The sequence below is a fragment of the Poromitra crassiceps genome, assembly GCF_964638095.1.
Source record: "Poromitra crassiceps genome assembly, chromosome: 9".
Classification (NCBI taxonomy): domain Eukaryota; kingdom Metazoa; phylum Chordata; class Actinopteri; order Beryciformes; family Melamphaidae; genus Poromitra; species Poromitra crassiceps.
In genome coordinates, this window is record NC_139630.1 from 48,002,271 (window position 1) to 48,020,175 (window position 17,905).

At 43.6% G+C, this 17,905-nt stretch overlaps 1 protein-coding gene across 1 annotated transcript; it reads right to left on the reverse strand.

Moving 5' to 3' along the window:
• Positions 1 to 1,552: 1,552 nt before the first annotated feature.
• LOC310782360 (hydroperoxide isomerase ALOXE3-like) lies at positions 1,553 to 17,547 on the reverse strand (the record flags this gene model as incomplete). The annotated part of the gene is made up of 14 exons (XM_083643025.1): positions 1,553 to 1,732; positions 1,868 to 2,038; positions 2,197 to 2,297; positions 2,406 to 2,527; positions 3,995 to 4,161; positions 5,183 to 5,269; positions 9,303 to 9,506; positions 9,652 to 9,795; positions 12,110 to 12,282; positions 15,539 to 15,642; positions 16,650 to 16,772; positions 16,863 to 16,944; positions 17,079 to 17,283; positions 17,401 to 17,547. The coding sequence occupies 14 exons, from the start codon at positions 17,545 to 17,547 to the stop codon at positions 1,553 to 1,555; spliced, it is 2,010 nt and encodes a 669-aa protein (XP_083499151.1).
• Between the last annotated feature and the right edge of the window lie 358 nt (positions 17,548 to 17,905).

The following is a 17,905-nucleotide window of genomic DNA, read 5'->3' on the forward strand; positions in this document are numbered from 1 at the left end:
TATGTACATGCATTGTATGTGCGACTTATTTATGTGGAGTATTTTATGTGTGTATTGTATTTCCTTATTTGTATGCCACAATTTTTGTCTTTCAATGCCAAGCACACTGCGAGCTTATCTGTGTATGAAATGTTTTATCCAAATAAATATTACATGGTATGTTGAAACAAATATACACGCATTCTTCTGTGGCAAAGAATTGCGAGGGATTCATATCCCACATTATGCAATGATTTTGTCACTTATGGGTCATCTTTTCAAAGACAATGAGTCCATTCACCTTAACATTTTTTATGTATCAAATAGAAAGGAACACAGCGAGAGGTGCTGCTGATCAATCAAACCAACAGGGGTACAAGTGGATCAGAAAGGCAGTAATTAACTATTCCAATACTGTGCACCTATGAGTCTGTTAGGGACCAAGCAGTGAGGCAAAGAGGAAACAGGTGTTTTAAATGAAAACAGGGTTTAATTTACCCCCCCCCCCCCCCCAACCCCATGCAAAAACTTCACAAACTAATTTAATAACTACGCCTATCAAAGAGGTCAAAAACTCCTCAATGTAACTGAATAAACTGCGCTAACACAATATGGGAGCATGGTTTGGCCCAACCATTTGACACACATTTGGTATACAAGGTGGACACCAACTATAATTAAAAAATAGAAAGCAAAACTAACTAAACCCAAATCCCCCCATAACATGCTTTTCGGCCTAACTGAATTGAGACCTTAGCCTACACGAAAGCTTATATTGCGCTTTAATGGCACAGAAAAAAAGGTTATGTTATGGTGTTATGTTCCCGCCCCGATCTGTCTGTGTGTCTGTTTACTCCAGAAGTTCTGAATGGATTGGTAGGAACCTTTGTGGAAAGTTTGGTCATTCATTAAAGGCCTTGATATACTTCCGCGTCAAACCCCTCACCGAATGCGCCGAGGGGTGCGCCGCGGTCGGCGAGCCTGCCGGCGGAGCCTGTGTGCAGCTCGTTGGAAATGTGACTGGACGCAGTTGACGTGAACAGCGCGAGTATAATATAATGCAGATGGGGAGATAACAGGACAGAGTGAAAGCTATGACCAAGTATATGCACCACATTCTCTCCTTGGGCTAACTTCTAGTCATTGAAATCCTAGTGAAATCACACAATTTACAAATTTTGCTGGGGACTCCCCTGCGACCCCTCGCCACGCTGACGTTGGAGTATATATGACTAGCTGCCGCCGGCAAGGCTCCAAGTTGAGGCGGACGCATAAGTATATCTCAGCCTGGTTAACTTTTCACACCGATTAGCCAAAAAGGCATATAACTTCCAGATTCATGACCATGAAATTCCCATCAGTATCACTGGCCTATCAGCAGACCGAAGAAGAGGCAAACCCTCGATTATTGGCATAATCACACAACATGGGGTACTATAATATAATGTTGGCTACTATACATGTAAACTTTACATGTAAGGTAAGACTATGAAAAATTGGAAGATGTTTGCAAAGGTCTTGAATGCAGGTCTTGCAGAAACTATGTCATGTTTTACTGTACCCACAGACTTATTTAGATAGATACACTGTTCTCTATTTCAGCAGGGTTTAAGTAGTTGTAAGGCACTGTGAGGTTTGAGTTCCTCTTTGTAATGGCCTCGCTGAGGAAGGACAACTCTGCTTGAAATTCCTTAATGATCTGCTTGGGGGCAGGTTCATCAAAGCGTTCTGTAGGATATGTACCCAGAAGAACCTGTCAAAAAGACAGAAAAAACAGAAAACATGACTGACCACTGACACAGCAGACTGTTTAAGATACCATAGGCAGTTCTAAATGGATTAGTCATGTAGGCCAAAGTGTGTATTCAATCATGTCAGCCAAACTTACAACATCGCTGTATTTGCTGGCAAGCAGCCAAAGTGCTGCCATGAAGTGGACTGTCTCTCCAACAGTTGGGAGGGTCTCCATGATTGTCTCCATGTTAGACTGCCCCTTAGTGGTTGGAGGAGCTTTGCGCAACAGGAGAGAGCTGTTGGCCATAAAGCTGTGGTACTCGTACTACAAATTAAGAGAGATGTTTCAGTATCTATTGCAGGTCTGTCTATTTCTTTTTGTAAAATCCTCCTGATCTTGCAATATGTTTGATGACCCTAATATAGTATCAAATTTGTATGAATTCATAAAGCATCTTTTCTCCAAATTCTTAATTGTCTCACCTGCCCATTGTTGACTGCAGCATGTTGAGCAGACCCTGTGAAGATCACCATGGTGACAAACTTGATCACTTCCTCCACAGTGCAAAAGATTTCAGGAATCCCTGTTGGTGTTACCGTCATCAATCTTTTTATAATAGTAAATCTTTATGTCTGTATATTTACACATTTGCTGTTTACACAATTATATGACGAGAACATAAATAAATGACCTGAGCTTCTGTTTCCTAAGAAGCCATGGGTGAATATCTCCTTGATCCATGCCTGGAGCTCCGGGTCTCTACACACGTCACAATCTGAGGGGTAATAGTACTTCATCATTGCCTTAGCAAAGCTGGAGAGGAAGCACAAAGGATGTTAAGATCTGAAATCAGTGTTTTGAAATTGTGCATCCCTTCCCTGCTTCCCACTGATGATGTCATTGATGATGTCACTATTGACATGACTGTCCCATTGCCATGTCTGTGTCATGTCCATTGTTTGTTGCATGTTGTCGCCTAGTGTTTAGTGTAAAGCGCCTTTGAGTTCTTGAAAAGTGCTACAAGTCCCATGTATTATTAATATTATTACAATCTATGCATTAACTTTGAAGGCAAAACAGCCCCGCTTCCTGTCTCGTCCTAGCTAACTTTAGGTAACTTTAAGCATTATATTAAAATTGGTACAAGTCAGAAACAATTGAATAAACTCTTAGATACTGATACCCAAAGTTGTTCAAGTCCAGAAGATCTATTTCAGGCTTCAACCGATCGTTTGTCAGCACTGCAGTGACCTGTCATACCTCAACAGTATGTGTCAGGGGATGAAAGGATGCCGAGCCCATCCCACACTGAGATTTTGTACAGTAAATGTGAGTTTCTGATTGGTCCTGAAGTGGAGTGCCAGGAGAAGTCTTGAAGCAGAGCCACCGCTGCCAAAAACATCATACAATATGAGAAGGCCTTCTGTCCCGTGCCAGTAAACAACCCCTTTTGCTGGGAATCTGCTGTAATATATATTATTCTCACACTGACTGCACATAGCAAATCCATTGTGTGTCACTGTGCACTTAAACTTATTCACCTGTCTGTTGTCGGATGTGTCCTTGTCCTAGTCTCGCTGTGTTTTCCTCCCATTCAACGAACACGCACGCCTGGGTTTCTTGGTGACAAAAACTCTATCAATGTATAATGGTGACAGCCAGTAAGCGGTACAGCTACTGTATTCGGTCCCACATCGGTTTTGCTGTCACGACTCATCCTAATCGCAGCGTTTCACTGTGCGGTGTAACGTTTGTGAAAAGTGTGTGTATGTCTCCAGACTCCTGTCAGCTAGCTATCTGTAGCTAACATTTAGCAGCTAGCGCTAGCAGCGGTGTTACCACTAGCCAGAACTCTTGTCTGTTGCTGTTGAATGTAGCTTTGTCTCCCATCTCCACAAAACCATCATCTGACACATTTTAATCTAATTTCTTTATGTGACTTCTGTCATGGCTTGTTAGCCAGCCAGCTAGCTGGGTGCAGCAGGCTCCAGCCACAGCACTGTCTGAGGCTGGCTAGTGACTGTCCTGTTCTGCCTGGTCGGGACTCTCGAGACCGCGCATGTGTCAACTCACACCATGTATGGCTGACCAATGTTGTAACTTCATCACTCAGTGATATTCGCATTTCTAGAGCTGGCTGCCGTGCCATCCTGCTAAAAAAGAATGATTGTTGATTGTTACTCTTCTATCCTCTATCCTTACTTGACTACCTGTTCAAGTAAGGGTTATGGACAATAACTTTATTTCATGACATTATTTTATTTTATTTTATTTTGTCACCTGTTGATGATGTTCCACATCTTCAGTCCATCATCTCTGTAGTAGAAGTTGGGGATTGACTCCAATCCTCGTGCAGCGATGTTGTCTGGCAGACAGAGGGAGCTGTAGGTTGTTTCAGAGAAAGCCCTTCCCATGAGCGCATTCAGCCCCTCTGCTCCAAGGGAACACTACAAAAACAATTAGCATTAGACTACATTAGGTTTACTAGAATGTCTTGCTGACATGCTGAAAACTAACAGGTGTTTTTAAATACATTTCTTATAGTGAACCAATCCTGCGAAAATAACAAAATCAACTATGCGTTTAGAGTGAGATCTCTTGCTCAAGATATTGTAATTTGAGTTTAAAGTCGAGGTGAACCGGAACGGAATGCACTAGTGTGAGCGTCGGAGACTGAAAACAAATTGAGAGGCGGACCATATACGTGTCGATGATTTGATTTGACAATTCTGTCGACTGGCTTTGGCATTGGTCAATCATGGCGTGTTCCACCCCCAAATCGAGTGGGATTCAGCGTGTTGTCGTGCTACGCAAGTGGGATCCGCGGAGTACCAGGCAGCCACCTGCTTCGTGTGGAGCGAGCGGACAATCCGATGCATGGGTGCTGCCCGCCCGCCTGGAATCTCCGACGGGCGACCCCTGACAACCACGCTCTCAAGCGCGCGCCAAATTTTACACTATTTCTGTAAATACGATATTCCTGGAATGCGCGTTTTAACGAGCCAGTTACATTTCTTTGCACAGATTATAGTTTTTGTTTTTTGTTCATGTTTCATACAATTGGCCAAGTTAGTAGTTAGTATATGGGATAGGAATTCTGCCAGATGACAGGCACTAGGCACCATTTTCTACTTCATTTGGAAGAGAAAATTATCCTGAAATGAAGATTTGATTGACAGCTGCATGTCGTGATATGATTGGTTGAAATGGGGTAGAAATTTGATAGTACTAGGTGACGTCAGCAAACTGTAAATTACTGTTATCAATGAAATCTTGAAAAATGAACTTTTGATGTGAAAAAGTGTGAAAAACTAAAGAAATTAGATTTTTGTGATTTTTTTTGCATACATTATTAAATAGGTACCCAGGTATTTGAACTAAAAGAAAAGAAAAGTCATTTTTGGGTTCAGCTCGACTTTAAGTTTTAAGTTATAAATATTCAAAAATGTGGGTGTCAAAGTTTCATACATTGCTTAAAGGTCCATCAGGTCCCAAAAGACCTTTGCGTCCAATAGTGTTTATTTGGAGGGTGTAACGGAAGTGTGGCATCAGCAGCTGTAGACAACAGAGAGAAGAATAGAAATTAGAATACATTAAAGTCACATTTTACACAGTGAACAATTATGACATATGCCTCAAGTTCATAAGTAATGTAGACTTTTTTGCTCTTAAATTACAGAAATTCACCTGACTGAGTTGACCCAAAATTATCAGAACATACTGTACATTCCCCCAAATGACTGTCAGGACTGGTGACCTTAGATTACAAGACTCATAGTTATAGCCACTCAGCCCACTGTTCAATCATGAGAGGCCAGTCGGTAAGATTTAACAAACTTTATTTAGCAATCGGCATGCATGGCAAATACTTTGGCGCATGACTCCATTAGCCAGTGGCGCTGCTCTTGAGGCAAGAGGAGGGCATCTGCTTAGGCTAGGAGATTAGCCAGTGGCGCTGCTCTTGAGGCAAGAGGAGGGCATCTGCTTAGGCGCATGACTCCATTAGCCAGTGGCGCTGCTCTTGAGGCAAGAGGAGGGCATCTGCTTAGGCTATGACTCCATTAGCCAGTGGCGCTGCTCTTGAGGCAAGAGGAGGGCATCTGCTTAGGCTAGGAGATCCCCCCCCCGTGGGGGATCAGGAGTCACGACTCGTTGGTGGCGGACTGGGGAGGTGGGTGGGGCAAAACAACGCTCCGGAGGAGGGCTCAAGGGAGATGGACTGCTGTGAAGCTGCTGCTGTTATGATCGGCCAGAGAGAGAGAGGTGACGTAGAACCCTTGCTATATATATGAGAATTAATTAACTGACGTCATATCTGACGTCATTACGGACGTCATACTAAGACTTTGACTGACCACGTCATACTAGAACTTGATTGACGTCAGGGGTGATCGGATTAGATTATGCACGAATGGCCTTCTGCTTGAACTATGGTCTAGAGACCTCACTTCAATCATGAGAGGCCAGTCGGTAAGATTTAACAAACTTTATTTAGCAATCGGCATGCATGGCAAATACTTTGGCGCATGACTCCATTAGCCAGTGGCGCTGCTCTTGAGGCAAGAGGAGGGCATCTGCTTAGGCTAGGAGATCCCCCAAAAGGAAAATCTGATTACCGGAGGTTAATTGAGATCTGCGGGCACCGGTAGTTGGTTGTACTTTTCTGGCCTTCGACCTTTTTAACGACTTATGGCTACTTGCGGCTGGCGCTTCCCAACTCGGTCGGGCCTTCGATCTTGACCCCCCTACTTGCGTTGCGGCTGGCGCTTCCCAGCTCGGTCGGGCCTTGCGCGCCGCACGACTTGGCCTTCTGACTGACCCTGACTCTCTCTCTCGACTCTCTCTCTCCCCCAAAAATGGTCCGGGAGATTTACTGCGCCTACTGGGCGCTGTGCTTTTCGGGGAGCCACCACCAACGAGACATTTTGGCACGGAGCCCGGGACACTGTTTGTTGCCATGCTCGCCGATTGAGGAAGGAGGGTTCTTTGGGCCACGGTATGGCCGCCTGCTCCGGGCGGGTGTAGCTGGAGAGCTGATGAAGACCAGCTGGAGCGTCCTCTTGAGGTGCTGGATGACTTAGGGGTTGGTGACTTAGTGGTTCCCAACTTGGCCTGGGTGACTTAGAGATTTCCCGACTGGGCGCTGGACTTGGATGGCTTAGGGGTTGGTGACCCGACTTGGCCTGGGTGACTTAGTGGCTTCCCAACTTGGCGCTGGGGCCAGTCTGAGGCCTGAGCCTGATGTAGCGAGCCATGGGGAGTAGATTGTTTCCAGGAGTTAGGATGACTTAGGGGTTGGTGACTTAGTGACTTAGGGGTAGGTGACTTAGTGACTTAGGGGATGGCTTAGGGGTTGGTGACTTAGTGGCTTAGGGGATGACTTAGGGGTTGGTGACTTAGTGGCTTAGGGGATGACTTAGGGGTTGGTGACTTAGTGGCTTAGGGGGTGATTTAGGGGTTGGTGACTTAGTGGCTTGGGGGATGACTTAGGGGTTGGTGACTTGGTGGCTTAGGGGCTGGTGACTTAGTGGCTTAGGGGGTGACTTAGGGGTTGGTGACTTAGTGGCTTGGGGGATGACTTAGGGGTTGGTGACTTGGTGGCTTAGGGGTATGGCGGGCGTGGCGGACGCCAGGGTGTTCATCTGGGCGGGTTGGGCGGTGGTGAGGAGCACGTCGGCTTGCTGCGTGGGCGGGGGCGGGATCGGCTGCTGCGCTGGCTGGGTTGTGGCGAACGTGGGGGGAAAGGGGGGGGGGGTTTCCAGGGCCCTCAGACGAGCATCCACTGATCTGCTAGCATCTAGCAGGGACAGCAGAATGGCTCTTGACGACCCCTGTCGGCTCGGCGGAGCTGCGAATGGTGCCGTTTCCGCTTCCGGGGCGGCGGCCTGGAGGTCAGTGCGACCAGGAAGGACATGGCGTCTCGCGGTGGCCCCGCGGCCTGTATTTCCCCGGCGTCTCCCCGCTCTCGGAGCGGCTGCCTCTGCTGATCTTCGTCCGCGGCCTCTCGCACGTCCACGCCGAGCGGCCTCCCCCTCTGGCACGCTCGCGCGCGTTCTTGGGCGACCGGGCGCACGCGGCACTTCGTCATCTGCTCTCCTTCCAAGGGCCGTCGCAGTGGCGCGCCCCGTGCCACGGGAACGCGCGCCGGGCCCTTTCATCGTGGCTGCGTTGGCAGCCTGTGGTCCGGCCGCTTCGCCAACGTCTTCATCAGACGTCTCGGAAAGCAAGAACGCACCGTGGCCGATCTGGAACGGGGTCTCGTTGGCTGAGCTGCTGTCGCTGTCCATTGACTGCTCTGGCTCGGAGCTCGACATGCCGGGAGTGGAGTGGGAAGCGTTGAGGAATATGCGGGGAATATCTGCATTGGATTTCCACGGGTAGAGAAGGCTTGAGGGTGCTGATTCGGTCTCCGGATATGGTGCAAAACAACGCTCCGGAGGAGGGCTCAAGGGAGATGGACTGCTGTGAAGCTGCTGCTGTTATGATCGGCCAGAGAGAGAGAGGTGACGTAGAACCCTTGCTATATATATGAGAATTAACTGACGTCATATCTGACGTCATTACGGACGTCATACTAAGACTTTGACTGACCACGTCATACTAGAACTTGATTGACGTCAGGGGTGATCGGATTAGATTATGCACGAATGGCCTTCTGCTTGAACTATGGTCTAGAGACCTCACTTGTACTATGTGGGTATTTTTGTAGACTTGACCAGAAATTGCCGCCATGTTGGTTCATGAGGGGAAAAGCCTATGGGATTTTAGGATGAGGATTTTGGTTAAATAATAATGAAATAATGAAATAAGGTCTGTGGTTAACAAGTTTATGGGAGTGGAAATGTGTGTTTAGCAGGATAATCTTCACAAACGAGGACCACTTTTATGACTTTTTAAATGTTTTCTGAAAATCGCGTAAAGAAAAAACGCATTTACGCTTCAAAAGTCATAAAAGTGCTCGCCTGTATTTATATGAGCCGGACTAACATTATATGGATTAGAAACTGAAGTGCGGGGGCAACAGGAGCTTCTATCTTGACCTATGTGACGGGCAGCAGAGAGAGAGAGGGTGAACATGCTGCTGCAAGATACACAAGCAATTTTCTCTTTCTTTCACAATAACAATCTGAGCCTGTGTACGTGCAGGCTACCAAGGCAGGAGGGGCATGTGGGAAAAGCAACTGAAGCGATCTTGGTCAATACTGCACCAATTTCAAAACAATTCTGCTCACATGACTTAGTTACATAAACAGATATGAAAATAGGGTCCAGGTTGAAAAATACCAACAGTCTCCTTTAACATCTGACTGGCACCACAACATTCCAGCACCAGTGAACTCATGGGAAGACATTGGGAATACTGAACAGGATTCTCACAAACACACCCCAGTCACCAGCATCTCTAATGTCCTCTTCTTATTTGAGTCGATCAGTCATCCAAGATTAAAGACTTGATAAAAACTTCACAGATATGGTCCCACAAGTTGCATTTGGAAACTGAGTGCAATGTCATGTTCAGATCACAAAACATTGGACCGCAGAGAAACAACTGAACTAGATCCATGATCTCTGCTACATGTGACCATACCTTGTAGAAGGGATGAATTGCCGGGAAACTGCGAAGAGTGGCAATAGCAAAGGCTTCTGCCAGAAAATGAGTGTTAAGGAGGTGATAGACAGACTCATATTGGACGGTGTCTGCATTTTTCAGAAACATCTTGGCTAGCATCCAGTCGCTCTCCGGGTCACTGGGCAGAAAAATGGGGTTCTGCTCAGACGGTTGTTGATGCAGCTGAAATGTGAAAAAGATTTTTATTTTCATACAATGTGGCTATTTAGACTTTTATGAAAGTATAATACACCTTTGATGAGTTGACAAAATATTCTACATCCAAATTAACAGTATGAATACAGGCATTGATTCATCAGTGAAATACCTGGATTGCGATTGGCATCAGTTTCTGCTCTGGGTTCATGTAGAACAAGCCGAGCCCAGTAGCCAGAGACAGAGGTTCACCGTTATACATCCTTGTGGCTAACCCGTCCATCCTCTTGTAGTCACAGAGGAATACGTTGCCTTTCTGTTATGGGAGTCACACGCACGCGCACGCGCGCACACACACAAACACACACACACACACACACACACACACACACGCACGCACGCAAGAATTGCAGCAAATGGAATGGTAACATGTTATTTAATATTGGACAAAGAGAACATTAAGCAGTCAAACTGCAAACCATCAGCGTTCAAGAGTCAAGGGCTTTTCACACTACATGCTCTTTAGCCCGGGGCTATCTAAGGCCTGGGCTAAGAGTAGGGCTAAGATAGCCCCAGGCTAACTTAGCCCATTTCACACACACACACACACACACACACACACACACACACACACACACACACACACACACACACACACACACACACACACACACACACACACACACACACACACACACACACACACACACACACACACACACACACACACACACACATTGTTAACCCAGGTGAACCTAAAATCAGGGCTATGTGATTCACATTGTTTCCTTGGCTCCGTCTCTGGCCCCGTTTCACACTGGCAACTTTTAACCCTGTGTTTAGATGGAAAGTCGAGGTTATCCCCAAAAAGTGGGGGATAACCTGCTCCAGAGCAGGGCTAGCTAGTCGGGGCTGAAGTCGGGGTTAGCCCACTTTGGAGTGAGCCAGGATTGTGCAAGTGCGAAAGCTTTCTTAGCCCTGGGGGCGAAGAAACACGACCCTGTCGGAGAATGAGCCGAGCTCTGACAGATGAGACAAAGTAGAGACATGCACATCCAAACCTGAATAGGGCAGGTGCAGAGCTTGAGGCAGAAACTGACAAAAGAAAAAGAAAGCTCCCACACGGCAAGGCTCCAAGTTGAGTGTATTTATTTACATATATATTTATATAAAAAAAGGAAGTCCAATGTAATTGTTTTCAGCACTAAGTACACCAAGTGTGCCGATCAATTTAAAGCAGTTATTTTGAAACACTGGCACATTTTGAATTCTGATAAACATATTGAACAGATTCCGATTCCGATTCCGATTAATTTATTAAGGACTGCACAACAAAGTGTGATCTGATTTTCTAAGTGTTTTCCATATACAGATTTTGCTTTCCTGATGGCTGACCTGAGTTGTGAATTTGCAATGTTATATTGATCTTTATTACCGCTGTTGTATGCTGTGCTCTTCTTGTTGAACACTTATATAAAGAGCCCCCCTCTGGTGGTTTTTAAACGGGGCCTCAATTTAAGTGATATGTGTACTGCCTCAGATCTTCCTCCTACTCCTATGTCTTCTCAAACTCTCTTAACCCCTATAATTATAAATGTGGTGCATGCGCACAACAGCACGATGAAAAGCCAATTCTTACGACACCCACATTCAGTCAAGAATGATGATACCTGTTAGAGGAGTTATTTCATGCACTACAAAGGGAGTGATATATTTATTAGTTTGCTCCTGTGGAAAAGGCTATGTTGGTCAAACAAAAGTCAACATAAGCAAAGAATTGCAGAGCATCGCAGTGCCATTAGACATAAAGATGAAACGTCTCCCATTGCAGTCCATTTCATGGAAGCTAATCACTCGATTTCATCACTTCGCTATACAGGGATTGAAAAAGTATTTTTGTCTAGGAGAGAGGAGATCTGGAACAGAGCCTGTTACGAAGAGAAGCATACTGGATGTATGAACTAAATACACTTTCTCCTAATGGTTTAAATATTGATTATGACCTTAGGCCGTTTCTTTGAATTATTATTGAATTGCTGTGTAAATTGAGACAACTAGGCCAACTTTGTTGCCTAAATAGGTGCCTTGTTTGGTACCATATTCAAATTTTTAATGATTATGTACTGTAATTGTGAAATGTTTTTTCCTAAACAGATGATTGGATTATTGTTTATTTGTTGAAAATGAAAATCTGTACCTAATTGAATGTGTATTATGTTTTAACCCTTTATTGTCATTGTCTCACCTGCAACTGATTGGAGAAGGTGTGCCCTATAAAAAGGGTCACACCTACTGATGTTGCACTGCACCCTGATGAAGGCACTTTCGCCGAAACATGTTGGTGTAACCCATTAAACACAGCAAAGGAGATTTTGAGTGTGCGACTTCTTTTCTTTATGTTACTTTGAATTTTCGTTAGTCTGCACCTCTTCAAACGTTTTGGGTGTGCTCCACTCTATATATTTTGAATAGCCCTGGGGGCTAACAGCTCTCTTATGACTTAACCCCGGGTAGGTGTAGTGTGAAAATCCCTAGAGACTCATCTCACTGCTACACAAGCGTAGGTTTAAAACAAAACTAAATGATCTGCAAAGACAGCTATTATCAACATTTAAAACACTCTTCCATACCTCCATTTCCATCTGCAGAGAGCTTCCATCTTCCAGGAATGGCTTCACCATCTCCTCTGTGACTGGAAAGTTGGAGGGAAGCTTCAGGCAGCGCTCGATCACATTGGGGTTGGTTGCATTCAGAAACTGGAATCCATAAAAGTCATCTTCGCTCCAATGCTCTGCGACATACTCTGGAAGGAGGGCAGTTGACAGATAAAAAAAATTCATGTCACGACTCATGTCTAACAAAGTGATGAAGATAATGATGAACAACAGCCAGAGAAATGGACACATGGCTTTAAGTTGATGTAACGCAACATGGTTAGTTGATACACTGTAAATAAATGTAAGTTATCTAATAATTATAAAACCACAGGTCTGTCACAGCTTTGTGTCATTGTCGATGGGTGCAAGTTGGAGTTTTAGATATACAAAGAATTCTCAAAGCAGAAGTGCTCTGGAGGAAGAAATTATTTCATTGGTTGAGTTAAAACCACAGTTTTTCAACAGTTTATCACTGGCAAACTTGAATGGCAAAGAAGGAACTGTGTTCAAATTATAAACACAAAATATGAAGGGTAATTACTTATTTTTTTTCTCATTCATTCATTCATTCATTACCACATTCATAGTTTTTGAAGATCAGCAGACTAGCTAACTATAGCTTATATAGCTTATATAGTATAGATAGTAGGCTATGGTTAGTTTGAAATTCAATGGATAGCTAGATCTACATGTTTATTATTTTTTCCCACTTAGCGAGAGCACTAAGCTTCATATTATTAGTTTAGCCGCCATACATGTATGATGATCCTAGATGGTGGTATAAGAAATGTTGAGAAAAGCCGGGCCCCGTTCCAATACCCATACTTGTACTTCTTTCTTGTAGTATGTACTGCCGCTGCCCTCACAAAGTATGGATTGTAGTGTGCAGCATGCATGCAAAATGCATACTATTGGGACACACTACATCTGTCGTCACGTGAGCTTCCTGAACTCCGACCTCTTGATCACTTCCGCCGACGTCCGCAGCGCCACATTTGAGTTTTTTTTTTTTTTTTTTTTTTTTCAATAAACAAAGTCTGGCAGTAACAAACAGTACATTATACAAAAAATTCATACTAAACATTTACAAAATTGGAACAGACAATCAAATAAACAAAATAAAATAAATAAAGCAAAAACATTAAGTCAGAGTTCTAAACAGGAATCAAGATATGCATGTTTTGGTACACACCATGCTTGTTTGGTTTTAACATATTTCAAGGCTTTCTTAAAGTTAATTATCTCATTCATGAACACGCAGCTCAGTCAGTGCGACGTAACTCCAGTAGGTGGTGGTAATGCACAAAAAGTTGTTTGCCAACCGCCATAAAACATTAGAAGAAGAAGAAGAAGACATAACTTCCTGCTGCGCAAAGGATTGTGGGGAAGTTTGCCTGACGCAGCATGCATCGATGCATACTCCGAAATAGGAGCTGATGTAGTACAACATCCTGGTACTCTTGGCATACTGCATCTGACATACTATGTATTGGGACATACTAAATCTTTTTTGCGTATTAAATAGTATGGAAGTATGGGTATTGGAACGGGGCCCTAGTCTCGGTTTCCAGACGTTTGGTGAGCGGCGCCAACAGCGCCACCTAACCACCAAACGTCTGGGAATTTCATTGTCAAAATCTGTCTCTTCAAGCCCGGCGAGAACGGCCGGCAGCAGACACGCCTACATTTATTATTAGAATTTTATTTGGTAGCGGCAATGCAATGTTTCATAGTTCCAATATAGAGCAAGACACTGATGTGCTGCAAAGAGAGTTTATACCTGTTGTTTATTTTACAATAATTTTTCCTATCCGGAAGTGGTCCGCTTGCTACTGTGAAGTCATCAGCAGGCTCTGTTAGCCTCGGGAGTCGGGCTTATCGCTGGGGGAAAGACCTCTAGCCGGATGAAACACGTCATATTAACAGGTTATGTTTGTTTCTAAGTGATTAATATGTTTCTCCGCAAACGCGGCAATGTTTTGCGAGACACCGGTTCTGCATGAACGTCACTGCCCCCAGAAAGCAGGCCCGCCCACAACACTCATGATTGGTTCTCCGATGCAAGGCTTCCAACAGCACGACCTAACGTTATGAAAAGATTTAAATAATAATATTCTCAGTCTTAAGGTAGTGAAACGGATTAAGACTGAGAGCTGAGTCTAAGAAAAGCCCTACTTGAGGCCTATCTGAGCTCTACAGTAGGCTATATGTTTTGCTTTATTTTATGACTTGAGGTCCATTCAAAGCTGTTTGTATGTCATGTATCAAAACCCTCTCAATCCAATTCTCCAGCTCTGATCCTTACCAACAACAGGCCATTCCGGTTGCTGTGTCTTTAAGGTTCATCAATATTAATGAGCCCTCTGTTCTGATTGGCTAACAATTGCAAGAGTAAAACACCTGAAAACACCACAGACACCACAGAGCCAGCAGCAGTGAGAGGCGCGTTATTATGGATGCCACTGCTTTTTTGTTAAGACCTTCCCCTACTCTGCCTCTGATTAGTTTACCCTGATATTCTTACCTAACCTTAACCAATGATCACTCCTCATGCCTAAAAATGGAAAAGATTGACTTAATGCCTAAACCCAACCCAATCAGAGGCAGAGTAGGGGGTCTTAACAAGAAACACAATGGGATCCATAATTCTACGTGAGAGGCAGGGGAAATTATCCCATAATAAACCATGACAACTGCTTTGGGGAAGAAAAATAAAACACTTTGTTAGTCTGTTAATTTCTTACAAAATGATAATGAGCCAACCTTTGTGACACCACAAAGTTACAGAATTTCAAACTTTCTTAAACATTCTTGCATTCTTAATACTTTCCCAACGTGAGCACATCCACCTCCTGCACAATTAAAGAGGCGAGGGAAATTTGGGGAAATATGTGACCGCCTACTTCCTGCTTCAGCACTGTACCAGAGATTTTCATCCGCCATTTATTTTCCCATAGACATTTCATAAAATGCTTATAAAAATAGTTTTACTTCGTCAAGCCAAACAGTTCAGCTATATTTAGAATCGGGAGAGACCATAGAACATTTTACGTTTTGGTCCGATTGAAATGTTATGTGGTCTCTCCTATTTCTAAATATATCTGAACTATTTGGTTTGAACAAGTAAAACATTTTTTATACTAATTTTACGAAATGTCTATGGGAAAATAAATGGCGGATTAAAATCTCTGGTACAGTGCTGAAGCAGGAAGTAGGCTTTGCCTCTATATTGCCAGAATTTATTTTTCATTCCGCTCATAGGTATGCTTAGCGGTCATATAAATGATAATAATTGGGTGCTTAACTGTCACATAAATCATATTAATGATCTCTAATCAGCCTATTATACAACCCTAACAATGTTGCAGTGGGTTAACCTGCAGTGCTATTGGAAACTTCTACCTGACATCGGAGTCTTCTTGAACCAGAAAACCTTTTTCATGGCCTCGATGTTTTCCCATTGTTCAGTGGATCCTCTCATCCCCTTAAAGTCAGATTCAGCATGCCTGAGTTAGGGGTAAGGAAGATTATAAAAGAGCAAAGACAATGCAGATGATTAAACCTTACTATTTCAATGTAGTTTTTGGCTTAAAAGGGAAGAGGTGTGACTATATTGGAGCAGGTGTTGCTCCAATTTAAGTCAAGTCAAGTTTATTTGTATAGCACATTTCATACACAGAGGCAATTCAAAGTGCTTCACATAAAATGGATTACAGGAAAATAAAAGAATAAAAGAAGAGAATAAAATGGACATTTAAAAGCATCACAACAAAACTTTAAAAAAGAGTATAAAAAGTGCATTAGGCAACAGGCGCAGCAGTTGCAAAAAGAGCTAAAAACTTATAGAGGACTCATTGGGTTTGCATAATAGAATAAATCAATTTATCTATACTGTATTGAGTCCCCCGACATTATGACTATAAACATGACTACACACACATAAAACTCAGGTCTGGGTACGGTGTCCTCATTTCCTCTATACTGCAGTTTGGACAGCAAGCATACCCCAGCTTGTACCTTGCGTCATCTGTTGCCCGTCGACAAACAGGCCGTTTTTTTCTCTCTAAACCTTGCTTAAAATGAGTACGGCTCAAGTAAGCTCCCCTTACGCGTGCGTCCCTCCTGACGCATCACCTCACCCTCTTGTGAGTATATCCGTATTACGGAACCATCCCCCCGACATGCAGCTTTTAGCAGTAATTACAGTAATTACTGTAGTAATTAGTAACTTAAAGGGATAGTTCACATTTTTTTAAGTTTAGCCCTATTTGCTACTTATGATGACGACTGAAGCTCACTGTGGATGATATTTCAGTGAGCTTCAGTCAGCTTATACATGCAGGACCGTGACCCAATGACCTTGCATTTGTTTTTGCCCAACTTTCCAGAGCTACTATGAGGAACAGGATGGATTGTGCTGAAAAATAACTCTACCAATCAACATCATCATTGGTAAGTAGGGCTAGACTTTAAAAAAATTGAACTATCCCTTTAAATATTAAAATAAACTCACGTCATTTTCTTTGTATAAAGTAACTCATATTTTCGGTTCATGGAAAAGCGGATTTCAGCTGGGAGCTCAGAGTCATCTTTGAAATTGTTTTTCAGGGGCAGTCCTTCCGCAAACACCCCCCATCTAAAACATAGAAAGGAAACATGAGAACACATAAAGATTGTAGGCTTCTGAGAGTTTAACTGCAGGTCTAGGTACACATGACAAACTCACTGGTACAAGGAGGTTTTAAATTCCAGCTCTTGTTTACGGTGGTCAATCAGTAGGCGGTGCTCCTCCTCAGATGCCTTCATGGCTGAGAAGATCAGGATAACAATATGGACACACAATTAGTCACATTAGAAATTACACAACGAATATATTTGAACATTAACAGGAATCTTGAGCAGAAGAGATATCCTAATCATTTGTGTGTAATTGGAAGCAGACCTTTCCCTCCTCTGAGCTCAACAAGTTCCCCCCTGGACACCCATCTGTGACAGGGGAAAAGGATGACTTCTTCCTCTGGAGTGGTCACCACAATTTTGGAGCAGAACCACTCGTTTTCTGGGAGATACAAATAGGGATCTTTCTCCAGCTTGACCAGTAGAAGTTTCCCCAGAGACGAAGCAGTTTTCACAGTATAGGTCCCAGTCTGTGGGGGAAGGGTTCAGGTAGGGTCGTGAAATTACCATCCATCAACCAACACAATAGCTTAAGTTAAATGGTGCATTTATTAAGTAATCACTACACAGCCGCAAATTCAACTTACCTTCCCAGCTGTAAAATCAATGCCATAGTTGTCCAGCTCTGTACGCTCACTCTCTCCTTCAGTTCCAATTAAGGTAACAAATATGTAGTCAAATGTTCCTGCCTGTCTTGCGTCACCTGTTGTCACCTCTAGCTTGTACTCAGCCATGATCACTCTGTAGAAAAAAACAGGAATACAAACAGAAATGTCTAAATTCACTGGTAAATGTTATATGCTAATATTCAAAAGTAAGCGGAGTATGAAAACATCTATTATGTCATAAAACCTATTGTTCACTCTTGCCATTGTTGTGGTTAAACAATGAAAATACAGCTAATCAATGAAAATACAGACACAAGTCTTATGGTGAAAAGATCTCCTTTTACTTAGAATCAAGCAGAGCCGTATAATAGAAGAGTTCCGACATCTCCGTTCACTCCAATGGACCAGTTTTTTACAGCGATGGCGGCGGGGCGGAGCCTCCATGAGTCCATGGGAGCCTCGCAGAGTTCCAATTACCAGGAAG